Consider the following 20,001-nt stretch of genomic DNA (forward strand, 5'->3'; position numbering starts at 1 on the left):
TCACATAAACACACATTCATTGAATAAGAGGTGAAAATCACCACAATATTACATCACATCCAAATTCTCTTTTGATGTCACCTTCGAATGCACGATTTTTTTCATTTGCCCCTGTCGACACATAAGGATCAAAATAAAAACAGACAGGCCACAAAGGAGGAACATTCTTAAAGCCATTTATTATAGTCTATATTAAACAAAACAAGAATAAAAAAACAAACGAACAACAAAATTAAATTTTCGAAAAAACTGAAGGGCCACTGTGCTTCAGGCCATGGATCTGACCAGGTGTATACGGAATGAGTCCACCCCTTTTAAATGACATTTCGGCTTTGGGAGTAGAGAGGACGGTGCCCACATGTTATGCAAAGCTAGCAAAATTTATCCTAGCTCATGGCCGGAAATTGTTTATGTTCCTTCAACATAATCTATACACTGGACATCAAACTTTCTATAGCGCAGGAAATATATCTCGTAAAAATGCTGATGTGTAATTGTAAAAAGCACCCGTAATATAACGTTTGGTCTTGATGGAAAATGGATTCTCGGCGTTATACTTTTGCATCATTGTGTTTATTTTGAAAAATTTACGCGGAACTCGTGTCGGGGACAGAAGTGCGCTGCGCTGCACAGCAGCTGCACGCTCTCACGTCCAGTGTTTGACAAAACCTGGGTTTGACTGTGTGAGCAGAACGTGCGGCGGTAATGGCTGCCAGGGATAGTGAGGAGGAAGACAACAAATGAATCCCCGAGAAACGACTCAAAGGTGAGAGCGAAAGCATGACAGTCTGTGGCTTAGAGACAGTGGCCTCGTGCACATTTAGGCTGTTGGCTTGTCTGCTGTGGATACTTGTCTACTTGGCTTGCAGGTGTGTATATGTATTTAGGAATCTGGCTGGATTTCACACACACACACACACACACACACACACACACACACACACACACACACACAGACAGGACAATAAACTGTCAGTTCATAACGTGAGTTATTGTCGCGCGTGTCTCTTTCGTGCTAACACGATAGGAGCAGCGAGCAGCTTTGTGCTCTGAATTATGTAAGATTCATAAACACATTAATGTCGATTGTTCTGGAGAGAGCTAGACTCTTTGTTAGCGGGTGTTACCGTGATTAGCTAACGTTAGCTAACCAACAACATCGTTAGCTGAGGGTGGTCAGGCCACATAGCTGTTAGCCTGTTAGCCAATCAGCCATGGGTATGTCTAATTAGCTCGTTAGCATGCTGGCTACCGTTCTCTCTGTCTGGGAGGAAGACCTGCCAGACTTGCGTTTCAGTAGTGTTTATCATCTGACAACGTGTTGTGTGTTTAGTAACATTTCAACTTTTAGACTTAGTTTATTTGACGTCTTCACACTGGCAGGTGTTTAACACCGACACTGTCAGTCATCCAGTTGTTTTCAAGTCCTGTCCATTCATGGTGCGAGGTTTGTTGTTGTTGCTCCAGAAGGTGGACACGCACTTGAGTTATCAACAGAACAAAACATTTCAGATGTATTAACAACAAATTATTATCTGTTCTCCTTTTTGATGTTCAATAATATCTTAACATGTCTTCTACAACAAAAATGGGTTTTCAACTGATTTTGAATTTACCATCCAGAATAAAACCTGGGTGTTTTCTCTTCAGATAGTTGTTCATAAAGGCAGATGGTGCTGAAATAGAACCAGAATGTTTTTTTTCCTGAACATTCATTTCTTTAGATCTTTTACAGTAAATTTCTTTTGATGAAAAAAATTTAAATTCTCTTCCATCAGCTGCAGTTTCTTGAAATTAGAATGTCTACTCAACAACCAAAAACAATTGATGTAAACAATCGGCTATTGCACAGTACCAAATTAAAACAAAAATTGGTTTATTAAACCGATATTCAATTATTAAAAGCACAGCCCAAACTACCGCTGTTTGTTTTATCCTCTCCAATACAAAACCAGGTGAAAACATTGTGTGTCCAGTCATGCCTTAGATTCCAAAAGCTTGGAAGTAGATCCATAGACATACTGTATGAACCTATTTGTTAACCTAAATGTAACAACTGATTGTGTGTAACAGTTTGCGTACTAAGAATAAATGTGTTCAGATGGTCGAGTTTGTTTTCTGCTGCTCTACTACACGACCAGCTTTGGCTTTTCTGAATTGTGATGTTGTCCAAATTCAGAGACAAAACATGTTTCCAGGTTCAAAATCCTTGTGTATGGGTCTTACTCTGTGAACAGTGCACAGTGACCTCATCTGTGAGTTGCTGTGAACTACAGTTACCAGACATCTGTGCATACCTCCAGTTTGGATTTTGTACATTGTTTGTACTAGACATCCACAGGTCGGCCATAACCATAACATGTTATTTTAGGGCTGTTTTATTGCATTGGCACATTTGCTGATGTTTATTATCTTAACTTATATTTGTATTTGTCATTCCGGGTCATACACTCGGAACTGTTAACTTATGATATATAAGCTTGTCTTGATGTGTGGAAGGCAATGTACTCAGTGAGAACCCACAATCTGCAGTTCAAAGTGTGTACTAAATTTAAAAACTATGCAATGCAATTTCACTTTTCCAAAAATAGTTTGAGAGTTAAAATGTCGCAGAGCTGCTAGAATGATTCAATACTTGATGAGGCTTATAAAATGAACCAGCTACACCCAGTGTAGACGTAAATGTTAACGGTCATTGCAGCTGATGTGTGATAAACAGTAACATGTCGTTTCTCCACAGTGAGGACTAGAATGGTAAGCAGCCAGCCAAAGTACGAGCTGATCCAGGAGGTGGGTCGTGGAAGCTATGGCGTGGTCTATGAGGCAGTAGTAAAGCGTACAGGGGCCCGGGTAGCGGTTAAGAAGATCCGCTGCCACTCTCCAGAGAATGTGGAGCTTGCCCTGCGAGAGTTCTGGGCCCTTAGCAGCATCCAAAGCCAGCACCCAAACGTCATACACCTAGAAGAGTGTGTCCTGCAGCGAGACCAACTGGCCCAGAGAATGAACCATGGCTCCAGCTCCCCGCTCTATCTAGAGGTGAGAAAAAAGAGTTCACTTCCTAGTTTTACAGTAATTCTGTTCTGCAAGTGAGTCTTGATTACTGGTTTTTGAGGTAAGAGGGATACTTGCACAGTGGGTGGTTTTTATTTAAAAGGTAAAAAAAAACAATGTTTTAGAAAAGTGAAAATTTGGAACTTAGCATCAACCAAAACAGACTGAAAGCTTTTCAGAAAGATGTTCTAGGTGCTTAAAATTGGAAAACATTTGGAAAATCATTTAAATTGGTTGTAAGCAGATCAGTGTTATTTTGTTGCAATGGTGAAGGGGGTTTTGTTCTAGGGCAAGGTGATACACACCACAACCCGCAGTATGACAAAATTACGCTTGTTATGTGATTATATGTTGTTCGCTATGTTTTCTGGGTTAAAGACTGAAAGGCACACGAGTGATTGCTCGAGGGGTTTGAAACCCAAGGTTACACAAAGCAGGTAGCGCTAGACCTGCACTTTTGGATTGCAGAGATTAGCTTTATTTTATAGTGGCAGTGGTGTTTTAAAGGCCATAAACTCATTACTCTTGGGCAAAATTACTCCATTAGAAGTAACATTTAGTTCCTCTACTCAAGTAAATAGCCTAAATAGAAACTCTAATTAGTGGGAGAGCTGAACAGCTCTCACACTATTGAGATCTTCGCTCTTTATTATTATTAGTGGGAGAGCTGAACAGCTCTCACACTATTGAGATCTTCGCTCTTTATTATTAGTGGGAGAGCTGAACAGCTCTCACACTATTGATATCTTCGCTCTTTATTAGTGGGAGAGCTGAACAGCTCTCACACTATTGAGATCTTCGCTCTTTATTATTATTATTCTTATTATTTCGCCCCGTTTTTCGGTCGCTATCTACTTCTCAACGCTTCATCGCAGAATCATCATTCAACGTTCTAAACGTGCGTCATCGTTAGACGATGCAGGCTATTACTTTTCACGTTTTCAGCTTTTAAACTTTTAACGTTATTCAACGTTTTTCGTCGTTTTTTTATAATGGTCGTCTATGGGAATCATCGTTCAACTTTCTGTCAACTTCCCTCTTTTCATCAGCGTCTATCATCGTCATACTTTGGCGTAGAAACGTCATTTTAACGTCAAAAGCATCTATCATCTTTCATCGTTCTCCGTGTAAATCAGCGTCCTCGTATCTTTTGTAGTTTACAACTTGTGAGCGTTTAAATATGGTGTGGTTTTTGTTAAATTTTCAGCTTTTCCATTAGTGTGTATTGGGTCAGTTAGAGTGCGTGATGTCACAGCTACAGTGAGAAGGTGCGCTTTTTTAAGACAGAACTTCTGTCTCTAACTCGTCACTACAGCCACAATTTTTACTCTATCAACGTAATTACTTCACTAAATCGTAGTCATACTTGTCTTCTTTCTAATGATGTGTCTGGATATACCCTCAGACCTATACTTTAGTCGCTATGGACCTCAAAGTGCAGAGAGATCCTGAAATTCTCCCATTGACTCTAATGATAATTTTTGGCAGACGTCTGGGGAGAAAAACAGAGGAGACATATTTTGAAATTGCCACTGTGGCTACAAGCTTTTGTCCTTAAACATAAAATTCACACCATTTGCTCATTGAAGCCTTGGGACTCGTAAAATGAAATAATTTTTGTGATAACTATCATGGTTTAGCTGAAACAAGCCTGTTTATACAGGGTGAAACTCTGCTTTTACAGAGCAGAGTGAGCCTGATTTTCCCGCCTTTCGTCTCCATGGCGACGGCGCAGCTGCAGATTTCACTGACAGGTCAAACTCCTGATGCTCAGTGTAGACAGCAGTTCCATGCTTGTTACTGATTACTCAACTACACTATTGGATTGTGTAGTAATTAAGCACACACTTCCTCTAAATCCTTTCAAAATAAAAGCACCAAGCCAAATAATTAGCTTTAATAGCAATATTTCTGCTTTTAGATGGGTAATTATGACTGTTTAAATATAGATTAACAGTTTAGTAATTACCCACACGTGCTTCCTCTACATCCTTTCAAAATAAAAGCACCAATGCCAATTATTAGCTTTAACTGCACTGTTTTTGCCTTTGAATGGGTAATTAAAGACTAATTGACAGTTACGCTATTACCCCCACACATTTCCTCTAAATCCTTTCAAAATAAAAGCACCAATTACAATTTATTACCTTTAATGGCAAGATTGATTAAAAAAAATTGTGGTTCTGAATACTTACCAATCGTTAATGGGACTACTTTAGAGTTCAGTAAATAGCCACTCAAACTTATTAGGGTGCTTTTATTCTGAAAGGGCTAAATCTAAATCTTTGCTTTAATAGGGCTATTCTTGCTATTGAATGATAAATTATGACTATCTAATGACTATTTTATAGTTTAGTAATCGCCCACACACAACCTCTAAATCCTTTCAAAATAAAAGCACCAATGTAATTTATTACCTTAAATGGCAAGATTTTTGTTTCTGACTGGTAAATTTCTACTAGTTATTAAAATATTACACAGTTAGGTAATTATTTACAAATACTTTCTTCAAATCAAAAAGATAGTCAGCTTATTTATGATTGTCAACAATGCACATTGGTCAACCTTTTAATCTTTGACATCTTTTAACCGTGGTCAACTTTTGAATCATTGTCATCTCTTTAATATTGTCATAGTATGACCTTGGTCATCTTTTTAATCATCATCTTTTTAATCGCCATCTTTTGTCATCGTTTTAATCTTTGTCAACGTTTTCTCGTTTTCATCGTTTTCATCGTTTTGCCGTAGTCAACTTTTTGACGTCAGCAGCTTAATCAGCGTTTGTCATCGTTGCGGCAGCAGATCAGCTCTCCCACGTAATTTCTCGAGAAATTACTTTTTCTAGTTTTTCTTCTTATTTCGCCCCGTTTTTCGGTCGCTTTCATCGTCTCAACGCTTCGTCGTAGAATCGCCGTTCAACTTTCTAAACGTGTGTCGTCTTTAGGGGATGGGGGCTATTACTTTTCACGTTTTCAGCTTTTCAACTTTTAACGTTATTCAACGTTTTTCGTTGTTTTTTTATAATGGTCGTCTATGGGAATCATCATTCAACTTTTTGTCAACTTGCCTCTTTTCGTCAGCGTCTATCATCGTCATACTTTGGCGTAGAAACGTCATTTCAACGTCAAAAGCGTCTATCATCTTTCAGCGTTCTCCGTGTAAATCAGTGTCCTCGTATCTTTTATAGTTTTCGACTTGTGAGCGTTTAAATATGGTGTGGTTTTTGTTAAATTTTCAGCTTTTCCATTAGTGTGTATTGGGTCAGTTAGAGTGCGTGATGTCACAGCTACAGTGAGAAGGTGCGCTTTTTTAAGACAGAACTTCTGTCTCTAACTCGTCACTACAGCCACAATTTTTACTCTATCAACATAATTACTTCACTAAATCGTAGTCATACTTGTCTTCTTTCTAATGATGTGTCTGGAAATACCCTCAGACCTATACTTTAGTCGCTATCAACCTCAAAGCGCAGAGAGATCCCGAAATTCTCCCATAGACTCTAATGATAATTTTCGGCAGACGTCTGGGGAGAAAAACAGAGGAGACATATTTTGAAATTGCCACTGTGGCTACAAGCTTTTATCCTCAAACATAAAATTCACACCATTTGCTCATTGAAGCCTTGGGACTCGTAAAATTAAATAATTTTTGTGATAACTATCATGGTTTAGCTGGAACAAGCCTGTTTATACAGGGTGAAACTCTGCTTTTACAGAGCAGAGTGAGCCTGATTTTCCCGCCTTTCGTCTCCATGGCGACGGCGCAGCTGCAGATTTCACTGACAGGTCAAACTGCTGATGCTCAGTGTAGACAGCAGTTCCATGCTTATTACTGATTACTCAACTACACTATTGGATTGTGTAGTAATTAAGCACACACTTCCTCTAAATCCTTTCAAAATAAAAGCACCAAGCCAAATAATTAGCTTTAATAGCAATATTTCAACTTTTAGATGGGTAATTATGACTATTTAAAGATAGATTAACAGTTTAGTAATTACCCACACGTGCTTCCTCTACATCCTTTCAAAATAAAAGCACCAATGCCAATTATTAGCTTTAACTGCACTGTTTTTGCCTTTGAATGGGTAATTAAAGACTAATTGACAGTTACGCTATTACCCCCACACATTTCCTCTAAATCCTTTCAAAATAAAAGCACCAATTACAATTTATTACCTTTAATGGCAAGATTGATTAAAAAAATTTGTGGTTCTGAATACTTACCAATCGTTAATGGGACTACTTTAGAGTTCAGTAAATAGCCACTCAAACTTATTAGGGTGCTTTTATTCTGAAAGGGCTAAATCTAAATCTTTTGCTTTAATAGGGCTATTCTTGCTATTGAATGATAAACTATGACTATCTAATGACTATTTTATAGTTTAGTAATCGCCCACACACAACCTCTAAATCCTTTCAAAATAAAAGCACCAATGTCATTTATTACCTAAATGGCAAGATTTTTGTTTCTGACTGGTAAATTTCTACTAGTTATTAAAATATTACACAGTTAGGTAATTATTTACAAATACTTTCTTCAAATCAAAAAGATAGTCAGCTTATTTATGATTATCAACAATGCACATTGGTCAACCTTTTAATCTTTGACATCTTTTAACCTTGGTCAACTTTTGAATCATTGTCATCTCTTTAATATTGTCATAGTATGACCTTGGTCATCTTTTTAATCATCATCTTTTTAATCGCCATCTTTTGTCATCGTTTTAATCTTTGTCAACGTTTTCTCGTTTTCATCGTTTTCATCGTTTTGCCGTAGTCAACTTTTTGACGTCAGCAGCTTAATCAGCGTTTGTCATCGTTGCCGCAGCAGATCAGCTCTCCCACGTAATTTCTCGAGAAATTACTTTTTCTAGTTATTCTTATTATTTCGCCCCGTTTTTCGGTCGCTATCTACTTCTCAACGCTTCATCGCAGAATCATCATTCAACGTTCTAAACGTGCGTCATCGTTAGACGATGCAGGCTATTACTTTTCACGTTTTCAGCTTTTCAACTTTTAACGTTATTCAACGTTTTCCGTCGTTTTTTTATAATGGTCGTCTATGGGAATCATCGTTCAACTTTCTGTCAACTTCCCTCTTTTCATCAGCGTCTATCATCGTCATACTTTGGCGTAGAAACGTCATTTCAACGTCAAAAGCGTCTATCATCTTTCAACGTTCTCCGTGTAAATCAGCGTCCTCGTATCTTTTATAGTTTTCGACTTGTGAGCGTTTAAATATCGTGTGGTTTTTGTTAAATTTTCAGCTTTTCCATTAGTGTGTGTTGGCTCTGCTAGAGTGCGTGATGTCACAGCTACAGTGAGAAGGTGCGCTTTTTTAAGACAGAACTTCTGTCTCTAACTCGTCACTACAGCCACAATTATTACTCTATCAACGTAATTATTTCACTAAATCGTAGTCATACTTGTCTTCTTTCTAATGATGTGTCTGGCTATACCCTCAGACTTATACTTTAGTCGCTATCGACCTCAAAGCGCAGAGAGATCCTGAAATTCTCCCATAGACTCTAATGATAATTTTTGGCAGACGTCTGGAGAAAAAAAAGGAGGAGACATATTTTGAAATTGCGACTGTGGCTACAAATGTTTGTCCTCAAACATAAAATTCACACCATTTGCTCATTGAAGCCTTGGGACTCGTAAAATGAAATAATTTTTGTGATAACTATCATGGTTTAGCTGGAACAAGCCTGTTTATACAGGGTGAAACTCTGCTTTTACAGAGCAGAGTGAGCCTGATTTTCCCGCCTTTCGTCTCCATGGCGACGGCGCAGCTGCAGATTTCACTGACAGGTCAAACTCCTGATGCTCAGTGTAGACAGCAGTTACATGCTTATTACTGATTACTCAACTACACTATTGGATTGTGTAGTAATTAAGCACACACTTCCTCTAAATCCTTTCAAAATAAAAGCACCAAGCCAAATAATTAGCTTTAATACCAACATTTCTGCTTTTAGATGGGTAATTATGACTATTTAAAGATAGATTAACAGTTTAGTAATTACCCACACGTGCTTCCTCTACATCCTTTCAAAATAAAAGCACCAATGCCAATTATTAGCTTTAACTGCACTGTTTTTGCCTTTGAATGGGTAATTAAAGACTAATTGACAGTTACGCTATTACCCCCACACATTTCCTCTAAATCCTTTCAAAATAAAAGCACCAATTACAATTTATTACCTTTATTGGCAAGATTGATTAAAAAAATTTGTGGTTCTGAATACTTACCAATCGTTAATGGGACTACTTTAGAGTTCAGTAAATAGCCACTCAAACTTATTAGGGTGCTTTTATTCTGAAAGGGCTAAATCTAAATCTTTTGCTTTAGTAGGGCTATTCTTGCTATTGAATGATAAATTATGACTATCTAATGACTATTTTATAATTTAGTAATCGCCCACACACAACCTCTAAATCCTTTCAAAATAAAAGCACCAATGTAATTTATTACCTTAAATGGCAAGATTTTTGTTTCTGACTGGTAAATTTCTACTAGTTATTAAAATATTACACAGTTAGGTAATTATTTACAAATACTTTCTTCAAATCAAAAAGATAGTCAGCTTATTTATGATTGTCAACAATGCACATTGGTCAACCTTTTAATCTTTGACATCTTTTAACCTTGGTCAACTTTTGAATAATTGTCATCTCTTTAATATTGTCATAGTATGACCTTGGTCATCTTTTTAATCATCATCTTTTTAATCGCCATCTTTTGTCATCGTTTTAATCTTTGTCAACGTTTTCTCGTTTTCATCGTTTTCATCGTTTTGCCGTAGTCAACTTTTTGACGTCAGCAGCTTAATCAGCGTTTGTCATCGTTGCGGCAGCAGATCAGCTCTCCCACGTAATTTCTCGAGAAATTACTTTTTCTAGTTTTACTTAAAGTACCCCCACAATGGTATTCTGCTGGGTTTGTTGTGCACATTATTGAATTGCAGGTAATTGTATGAGTCTAGTTCAGATTTATTTGACACATTTTATTGGTAGCAATAATGTTCTTACTAGAACAAAACAGCAGTTGCTAAAGCTGAGTGTTATTTTACCCATTTTGTGTAGAGTTGTGTTTAACTAGTATTTACTGTAATGGTGTAACGCAAATTTTGTGGAAGAAAGCACAACATTTTAAAACTTTGCGCTTCACTTGCTCAGAAATACTCAAGTGAAATGACCAAGTGCTTTATTATATAGACAGGACACAGCTAGGAAAGGAGTCCAGTGACTTTATAGAGATGTCAAAGCATTTGTAAATTGGCCACATTGACCATATCCTGGACCTTCAGAAGGATGTTTATTTTTCTGTCTGTTCTGTTAATGTTGACACATTGCTGTCACGTTGCTGAAACCAGCAGTAGCTACATTGCTTCTTAGCTCCCGGGACCTGAGGTGTGTGCGCTTGCGCTGCTGTTGTGTTCTAACAGAGGTCCTGGATGTTTCTAGTCGTCTCAGTTCCGCCTGCGGATTCCTCGTCCGTCCCCTCAGTCACTTGGACACATTGTCAGGCTGAGCTGAGGTGGAGTAGTTAAGGGGACAGACAGGTTGATGGGGGCTCCCCTCCCCCGTCAATGTGCCTGCCACCTGTCATGTCACCGCACCCCCCCACTGTCTGACGACGGGCTCACAGGCCAGGGCCTGATTATAGTCTCTCTGTGGTATGTGGGGCCATTGTGAGACACTTGCGTTGGACAATTTCCCAGAATCCCTTTATTCCTGCTCTGTAATGTGCCAGTACATGCTTACAGGAGCACAAATGATAATGAGGCAGAGCTATCTGACCAGACCAACTGTGGGATAATTTGCATCTATTGTTTGGCTAGCAGCACACCAAAGCATCAGTGGCCATTTGTTTATTAGGAATGCCACTAGGAATTACCTACAGTACTGTACCGAAGCCTATGTGCACATTTGCTTTTCCTGTAAAGCAGGTTACACTGGAACTCTTTATTTTAATTGTTAAGCTGCCTATTACTCTGTAACAAAGTGTTTACAATGCTCTTCCTGCACAGGTATGTGTGTTCAGGTCTGTTGTGTAGTCTAAGCAAGACTTCACATTTCAACTGACATTGCAGTTAGTTGTTTTCGTTTGGCTCTTCTTGCAGCATTGGCTGTTTGGGTTTGATACAACACCTACATCACCATATGTTACACTCTTAACTATTCAACCAGAAAAAGCAATTAATTCAGTACGTTTTGTGTTTCTGATGCAGCTGGTGGAGACATCTCTTAAAGGCGAGATCACGTTCGACCCCTGCTGTGCCTACTACCTGTGGTTCGTCATGGACTTCTGTGATGGGGGGGACATGAATGCCTACCTGCTGTCCCGTAAGCCCAGTCGTAAGACCAACACCAGCTTTATGCTGCAGCTGGGCAGTGCCCTGGCCTTTCTGCACCGCAATCAAATCATACACCGAGACCTCAAACCTGACAACATCCTCATCTCCCAAGCCTGTACACCGGCTGGCTCAACTGAGCCCACCCTCAAGGTAGCGGACTTCGGCCTGAGCAAGGTCTGCTCCACCTCTGGGCTCAACTCTGAGGAGCCAGCCAGCGTTAACAAGTGCTTCCTGTCTACAGCTTGTGGAACGGACTTCTACATGGCCCCAGAGGTGTGGGAGGGCCATTACACAGCTAAAGCAGACATCTTTGCCTTGGGGGTGATCATCTGGGCTATGGTTGAGCGTATTACCTTTGTAGATGTGGAAACTCAGAAGGAGCTGCTTGGGAGCTATGTGCAACAGGGCTCAGAGATTGTACCTTTAGGGGAGGCCCTATTAGAGAACCCAAAGATGGAGCTGCACATCCCCGCCAGAAAAAAGAGCATGAACAGCCACATGAAGCAGCTGATCAGGGAGATGCTGTCGGCCAACCCTCAGGAACGGCCCGACGCCTTTGAACTGGAGCTCAGACTGGTCCGTATCGCCTGCAGAGAGCTGGATTGGGACACGTGATGGATAAATAAATGGCACCACAGACTCAGCCAATCAAGCACATGCATTGCATCAGCTACTGTTAACCTAGATCAGGGGTGCTCACACTTCTTTTGGTTTGCCAGTTTTTTTGGAGGATTGATGACATTTTGTTGAATGGCACGTAAACTATACGCACTACATTCATGATCTACTGGTCGATCTTGATTGATGTACTGAGCAACCCTGACCTAGATGTTCACACAATGGTGACTTATTACTAGTACACACGACTAAATTCACTGTCCAGGCACACAGGCCTCATCCTTTGATCATCACCACTGTAGTGGTGACTTCATTATGAAGAAGTGAGGCGTAACACCCTCCATAGCTGCTGCTTAAACGTGCAGCTTGGTCTCAGGCTTATTACATCGCTGCTTCCACTACAATACAGAGTCACTAGAGCATGATGGAAAAGCAGAATGACCTGAGAAGTCGTGCATTCAATTAGGGTAGCGACAGTTTGTCTACAGATACCGTCACCAAACACGGTGCTAATTGTTCCTAAATGCAATATGAGACTTGATCCTGTGATTTGTTTTTTGTACATTACCCAAAGGGCCAACAGTGAAAAACCTCAGTACAGTATAGAAAGTCATGAATCTTTTAAAACGTTTAAAATTGACTTCTTTCTGGCAAGTCACAACCAGCATTAATATTTCCATTCAGATTAAATTCTGTTTTGGCATCAAATGCAGATATGCCCAGAATTGCTCAGGTAAACCCATAAAGCATGATGGTATTTGTAGACAAACCTCTACTATCAACGTCTGTTTTGCTCAGTCTTGGGGAGTGAAGCCTTGGTGCTTAAATAATCTTTTCTTTTTCCTGAACGCTGCTCCATTAGTTGTGAGGGTTGGGGACATTCTTTTAGTTTTATTCAGTGTGAAGGTCCTTGTGGTTGGTGTTTTCTTTATTTCTTCCCCAAAACTTCAAAGATAAGGACATTTGTCCCAGTCACACCCTAAAACAGTTTCATAGAATGTACAATGAGCAACACATGCTCCCCTTCATCAACTTAGAGCCTTAATCATACAGCAACACTTAATTTTACTGACCAAGTTCTTTACACAGATCATTTACAGCCTGTGTCTTATTTTTATGGTTTAGGCATCAGTGCTGCTGGTAATAGGAACATTGGACTCTTTAAGTTAGTGAACCATTTATTGAATCTCGGTGAATTACTCTCTCGTAACTGAAAATGGATTTACAGTTACTTGTATTATGTATTACTCTACATAAGGATTAGACAGTTTCTCATCATTTCCTAGCAAGTGCATTGCTAAATGCAATGACTCTAATTGGAGATAAAATTGTGAATTAAAATTCCAAAGTATCTAATAATTAAATTGTACACCTTGACCTTAACAGGAAGGTATTTCCTTTAATACTTTTCCTAAGTGTTAATTTGAGTTGTAGGTGTTAATAACCCAAAACAGGCCACATTCTGATCTAACTGCTGTGGTCACAACTATTTCCCTCTAATTGTGTTTTTTGCTTATGTTCTACTAGAATACAGAAGGAAAACGCTTCTAACCACTATAAAAATAAAACCCAGTGCTATAGTAAACCAGAATGATCCTAGAATAGTAATAGAATCCATACAGAGCTGTCTGGCCTACCCTCAAAAGACTTTGAAGTGACTCCTCAACGTGCTGAAAACAAATCTGTTGAGAGAAATCCCTATGTTGCCTTGACACAAATTGAATTATCTGCCATGTGAGCTACTTGTATTATAATAGCAGCGACATAAATGAATTGGAGTTCATTTAAAAAAAGGGGTGAGAAATTTAGTGAAAGCACTTTGAATTTTTTTTCTTTTCTTGTTTATACTTATCCTTCCTAACTACCTACTGCATTATACACAGGAGCTCTGAGTCTGGATTGTGAGCGATAACTGTGTTGGCATTAGTTTATCAGGCAAACACAATGTCAGCTAACAGTCTACTTATGCATGCAGTGCCTCTCACCTTCAGGGAAGACACCAGCGCACAGTGCTCCATGAGCCACAGGATCTTTGCCTGTTTTATTTTTTATTTCTTCTTTGACACATAATGCTGTTGTGTTTAACTTGATCTCCTCTCACTGTGTCACTGCTCCACGTTTCCTCTGGCTTCGGATCTTACAGTAATCCCTTTCTCCATGCTCCCGACAGGCTAATTGTAAGCCTATTAAGTTGTTGCAGCACTTCGCAGAGGATCATATTTGGGACCCCGTTATTTATTTATTTTTTTTGCCTTTCAGGTCACGCATATTTTGTGCACTTTGACAAATTTTACGCAAACTTGTAGTACTTAATTTTTGGCTACTTTTATAGCTTTTTGGTTGAAACTGAATTTCAAGACTTGCTGCCGACATGTATCTGATAAACATATTCCCCCTCTAGCTTTCTGCCATGATGCGATTGAGATTTGCCTTATTAGAGTGATTTACTACTATTTTGTTTATGAGGCTAGAGTGACCTCATTGATATTGCACCGGAGCACTATAAATTGGCAGAAGACGTGCTTGAGATGCTCCTCATCTCGCTGACTTCCAACGTGGTGCTTTAGTATGAATTGCAATACCACAAATAAGTATTAAAACACAGTTTTGCGTTACAGGACATCTACGCTTGCTTTGGACAATGTTGCTTTTCTTCCAGAATGTGGCGTTTGTGATTTTTGTACATCAGCAGCAAAGTGTGGATTGAAGTAGGCCACACATCCTCAGAGCTTGAAGCAGAGCAGAGTCATTTCCGGACAGCTTTTTCTTCTGCCATTCTACAAAGGGGTTTGTTGGCTTGGGGTTGCCAAATGCACGCTGTGGTAATTCTGGTATGGAGAGATTTTGCTCTTTTATTTGCTGTGTTCAACTCCTTTTGCACATATGTATATACTGTATAGGATGAACAAGGTTGATGTACATGTGACTGAATGTGCTCTGTTTTCAAGAGCCTGCCTTGTTTTAAATTGATATGATGGATTTCATCTTTTTCTTTGGGCTCTTAAATTTATCTTCAGTTTACTTCAATCATTTGAAAAGATGTGACTTATATTTACAGTGAAAACTGTTGGTGTGATAGTGATAAATATGTTTTTTTTTTCATTGGCCTATTGTTTGTGATTGTAAGCTAAGATGGTACAACTTGGGTTCTCAACCAACGGTTCTGTCTGGTACCGGACTGTTTGGAAATGGCACTTGGTTTTCTGGAATATCAGTTAAATTCACAACTTTACCTAGTCCTGATCCACAACCATGTATTGCATTTTCCTGGAATTCACACATTTGAGTGTGTTACTTGTTACTCAAAAAGGTTGTTGCAAAGATAATGGTAAAATCAATTATAATACAACATAGAGGTCTCAGTTCCATCCAAGTGTAACCTTTAGGTCTGTTTCCAGTGTACAGTTTTGCTTTAGTTCCACTATTTGCAGCTGCCATTGAAGGAACCAGTTGCAGGGTCATAGTTCTATGCTAGTAGTACTGAAGGTCCAGAAACCCCACAGTGCCTAGGTTCATTGAACAGTTGAATACCATGCAGCATTTTTGTTTTGCAAATTATAATGTAATCAAATGTACAAGCCTTGCACTACTGACATGTCAGGCTGCACTTGTCTGTATTCCACAGACAGCCTTCATGGTGGAAACACACACTAGCTTTTTATTTTTTTAATTGTGACCAGTAAATCATATTTTCGTTACTGTGCATCTCTCTAAGTTCATTACTTTCACGCATTAGGTTGCGGTAAAGGCCTCATGATTGTTGGATTGGGCCTACGCTAAAATGATCTGTCGAATGAAGAACAACATTGGATAAATATTCAACACATTTTTGGTCTAATCTGAACTGAAGTCACAGCCAGACAAACCTCTGCTCTCACACAGATAAAAATTTATCAGAAGTTGTGTGATCACCTGTCAATCACTGTTGAATTGATGGATTTCTAATTTCTAATAAATGAATTGAAATTATGATTGTATTCCTTTAAATTTGATGGCCCGGTAGTTCAATTTAGTGAACTTGATGTTAGAACTGGTAGTATACGTCTTTCGCCATTTTGTTGCACTGCATGATGGGTAATTGCTATAATTCTGTTCACCTGGGCACCAAGCACCTGAAGGAGCTGCAATTAACTCCCTACAGCAGTTTCTCTGCTTGTGTTGCTGTTCTACCATTACAGGATTTATTTATGCCCATGGAATAATTAAATGTGTGAATTTGTCATGTGGAATCAAGGTAAGTTTAATTAATTCAAACAGTTTCCTATCTTATATTTCTAAAACAAGGCGTTTTAAGTTTTAAACCCTATGTTTTGCCTCGACACAGCTTGCAGTCAGTCTGGTGGGGTGAGCTGCAAAACATCGATATCAAAGGTCTGTCTAATATTAGCAGGAGGTGAGGAGCTTGTTGCGAAGGTTCAAAATTCAATTAATTCCTTCACCTTGATCTTTCTCAGAAGGCAGCTCTTCAGATCTTGCCCTGCACGGTGTCTCAGCTCCTGTCAGCTTCCCAAGTCAACAATGATACCTTTGCAATCTGTGACTGGGAATTCAACCAGGTACGAAGAGCAAACACAACACATTGGCTCAAATTACTGCTTCTGTATAAGGGGAGGCTGTGGTGATGAACCTGTATCACTTTAGACCTGACTAATATTAATAGATTATATTGTATTAATCTCCAGTTAATAGAATTAAAGTCTGTTTTTTAAGTTTCAAACTTTCTACATAATTACATTTGGGTCTCTGATTTTTTGTATATGCTGTAGCAGTTTAAAAATGCCCATGTCATATCAGCTCAGAGCATCCAGTGTCTTTGCTCATGTTTTCCTCAACCTTCACCACTGTCTCACCAGAAACTGATGGTCTCTCGCTCCTTGAATTTCAGTATGACCGGCTGTAAACGCTCTACACACCACTTAAACATTTTTGACATCCCGACAAACACACACACATGCATTTTTAAAAATAGCTGTGTTTTTAAAGGACACAACATAGTTTCTTTTCATACCGGCTGATGCTGACCATGATGATAATTCAGTTGCTACTTAGCAGATCATCAGTACTGGGTTAAAGCAACTTGCTAATTAGCATTAAATGCAAAGCTCAACAACTGACTCTTGCAAATAGACACACACCAAGTATGTTAAAGATGTGTTTATATTCCACACACACGATACACCTTCTATTGTGGTGACTCTGTAAGAAGTTTGGTGTATGTCGTTGTTACCAGGACAACAAGAAGAATGCTGTAACCTCTACTACGTCCAGCAACGAGGTGTAGAGATCACATCTAGTTTGCATACTAAGCGACACACCCTAAAAATGTCTCGCACATTTTCCGGCAGGCCAGAGATGTGATTGAATTCTGTGAAAGATCAGAACAACAGAGGTCAACTGTTGCACTGTTAAAACTGTTGGTTAAATTGAAACTTTTGAATTTCCAATCAGCATCTAATAAAAGTTAATATAATACAACTAACCTACTTACCTCTGCCTTCTTTTCCATGATGCAGGTGTCTATAGTGGGTGTCATCAGAGGGTTTGCACCTGTCAAGACCAGCATCCACTACACAGTAGACGACATGACTGCTCCACCGCTAATCGTGAAGCAGTGGGTTAATGATGAGGCCAGTGACTCCACCTCGGTTTACAACAGCAAAACTGCGAATGCCCCATGAACCAGTGTGGTAAATAATAGACTTCACATTGTTCACAGGCTCATGAACGTGAATGTGCGTCTCCTGGTACGTATGTGAAGGTTATAGGAAGTCTGCGCAAGTCAAGTGTGAGTCATGCAAACTGAAGTTCTAAAGAAAAGGAACATTGAAGATTTCATTGGTTTTGTAACTTTAACTACTGTTTTTGCCACAGGGTCAGAGGTCGTTGCTGGGAGTCCACATCCGATGCCTCAAGGATTTGAACGAGATCACCTCTCACATGCTGGAAGTTGTTCAGGCCCATATGGAGCTTTTTAGAAGGGTATGAGTTAAGTGGGGTGGACCCTGTGTTGAAAGGGAACGTAACCAGGGCAACAGCCACGCTGCTTCTATAAGGCTGAAGTATGTGTGTTTACGGTCTATCTGTGTTGTCTTACTGCTCTAGGTGTTTGATGTGAACATGAATACCACTCTTGCCCCGCTGTCTGGAAGCCGCGCTGGGGGACATCCTCAGGTTAGTGGGTTTAGAGTCAGCTCACGCAAATCAAATGTTGGCGCATTGTGTAATTAAACATCTAATACTGTAGGTTTTTTCTCTTCCAGAATATGCAAGACCTTTGATGCGTCATGTCAACAACCACAGCGGCAAATCTAATGGTGTTACTGTAACTCTTGTTATTGCAAGAAATGCGAACCCTTGAACATTTAGTTGCATTTTAGGCTGCAACAGTCTCAGACTATCAGTTAAATGGAATCATTCATTTAATAGTATGGAAAAAACATAATAGGGAAAAACATACTAGTGCATGTTGTTGCCTTGTGGTCTGGGATCATATGATGAGCTTTTTTGTTTCTGCTCTGAAGAAAGTAACTTGTATAAAGTGTTGAATTTAATTAGAGGTCTACTTTGTCAAATGGATCTGCTTTTCTGTTGACGAACATTTCAAATCAGCAGATCCTTAAGTTATGTATATAAGTTGGCCCCTCCCTCCTATGAGCCTCACAAAGGTTTATGGTAATGATTGTTATTGATTATTGATTATTCTTCTTCACGTTCTGTGAAATAATTTTTTTCTGCAGAATATTTAGCTAACCCCAAGATGATTACTGTAAACTCTAAAATTAATATCACATGTATATTGTGTCCATCTTTATTTAAAACACTTCAAACATTAGTTTTTACACTGTCACCCAAGAGTTTCCCAGAAACTTAAGATAAGTTTTTTTAATTAAAAAAAGTTTATATGTAATCAGCTGTGTGAAATCAGCATAAAAATGACCTGATTATTATTTTAAATTGCTGTGTAATAATTAATAATTAAATATTTTTTGAAAAGGTTTTAATGTCAGCTTATGCTTAGTAAAATATGTTAACTTGCAATGCTCCCTACTTGATTGTAACACCACCACACATGTGCCTGTGCTCCTACTTAAACTGTAATGACACTATAAAATCCTGCAGCACTTGAATGCAAGTGGTTAAAACTAGCTCCATTAGTGATGTTTACACATTAATGCATTTTGAAATGCAGCTGTTTTGTTTGAGTATTAACTTGCAGTACTAAAACATTTATGCTTAATATGGTATTTCTACACCGTTAGAAGGATACTTTAGCTAAATACTACTGCTATAATTACACACCTGTGCATATCAGAAAAAGGTTTCATTTTGGCCCATATCAAGAATCATTAGGAAAATGAAAGCAAACTCCTGCATAGAAGACTTGGGAGGTATGTTTTTGGGTGGGGTATGTTTTTAATATTGGGCAAATTAAGTTTTTCTTTGTCACCAGGGCAGAGAGACCTCCCCCACAACGTCACCTTGGTGGGTCGAAAAGAAACAAGCTAGTGGATGTAAGATCAACATCTGTAACTACTGTAGAACCTGTCTGACCCCAGCCATCAACCATTCATCCTCTTCCTAGTCAGAATGTGTGCTGGGTGCACTGTGGTGCTGAAGGGGCCCAGAGGGAAAGAGTTTTTAAAATCAGGAAGAGCATTAGTGGAGGAAAATTTGTACAATATTAATGCATCACCAGGAATTAAGTGATAAACAAATGCATTTTAATTCAAACCAGTGATTATTTTTGAATATGAGTGAGTAAACAGTCTGGAAGCCCACAGTTTCATTAAAAAAAAAGGGTGTCTGTTTACCAAAGAAAATAAGGAAACAATTTACCAAGTGTTCAACATTATTTTGCAGCCATAAATTTTTCCAAAACAAAAACAAAACCCAAAGGTAATTTACATGAACTAACTCTAAGCCAAGAGCCCAACTAATGAAAATTATGTGAGCTGAAGAACTGAGAT

The 20,001-nt window shown here is 38.9% G+C and overlaps 2 protein-coding genes across 4 annotated transcripts; both read left to right on the top strand.

Moving 5' to 3' along the window:
* The first annotated feature begins 577 nt into the window (after nt 1-577).
* On the top strand, nt 578-16,003 carry pdik1l (PDLIM1 interacting kinase 1 like). 2 transcript variants are annotated; one of them, XM_029166973.3, is made up of 3 exons: nt 578-869; nt 2,741-3,036; nt 11,291-16,003. In XM_029166973.3, the coding sequence occupies exons 2-3, from the start codon at nt 2,752-2,754 to the stop codon at nt 12,029-12,031; spliced, it is 1,026 nt and encodes a 341-aa protein (XP_029022806.1). In that variant the 5' UTR covers nt 578-869; nt 2,741-2,751; the 3' UTR covers nt 12,032-16,003. The 2 variants fall into 2 exon arrangements, with proteins under 2 accessions (XP_029022806.1, XP_029022807.1); XM_029166974.3 differs by having other exon boundaries at nt 580-766.
* Nucleotides 16,004-16,097: 94 nt separating this feature from the next.
* LOC121202592 (replication protein A 32 kDa subunit-A-like) lies at nt 16,098-19,030 on the top strand. 2 transcript variants are annotated; one of them, XM_041072871.2, is made up of 8 exons: nt 16,098-16,268; nt 16,359-16,405; nt 16,492-16,590; nt 17,548-17,661; nt 17,751-17,819; nt 17,906-18,013; nt 18,137-18,205; nt 18,295-19,030. In XM_041072871.2, exons 1-8 carry the CDS (start codon nt 16,241-16,243, stop codon nt 18,310-18,312), a joined length of 552 nt encoding a protein of 183 aa, XP_040928805.1. In that variant the 5' UTR covers nt 16,098-16,240; the 3' UTR covers nt 18,313-19,030. The 2 variants fall into 2 exon arrangements, with proteins under 2 accessions (XP_040928805.1, XP_040928804.1); XM_041072870.2 differs by having other exon boundaries at nt 16,110-16,268; nt 16,489-16,590.
* Nucleotides 19,031-20,001: the final 971 nt, after the last annotated feature.

Source organism: Betta splendens, chromosome 11, assembly GCF_900634795.4.
Source record: "Betta splendens chromosome 11, fBetSpl5.4, whole genome shotgun sequence".
Taxonomy (NCBI): Eukaryota; Metazoa; Chordata; class Actinopteri; order Anabantiformes; family Osphronemidae; genus Betta; species Betta splendens.

Coding starts and splice junctions, on each gene's coding strand:
- pdik1l (XM_029166973.3), top strand. CDS start 2,752: ATGGTAAGCAGCCAGCCAAAGTACGAGCTGATCCAGGAGGTGGGTCGT. Junction 3,037..11,290: donor GCTCCCCGCTCTATCTAGAG/GTGAGAAAAAAG, acceptor TTTCTGATGCAG/CTGGTGGAGACATCTCTTAA.
- LOC121202592 (XM_041072870.2), top strand. CDS start 16,241: ATGTGTGAATTTGTCATGTGGAATCAAG. Junction 16,591..17,547: donor GTGACTGGGAATTCAACCAG/GTACGAAGAGCA, acceptor TCCATGATGCAG/GTGTCTATAGTGGGTGTCAT. Junction 17,662..17,750: donor AGCAGTGGGTTAATGATGAG/GCCAGTGACTCC, acceptor CATTGTTCACAG/GCTCATGAACGTGAATGTGC.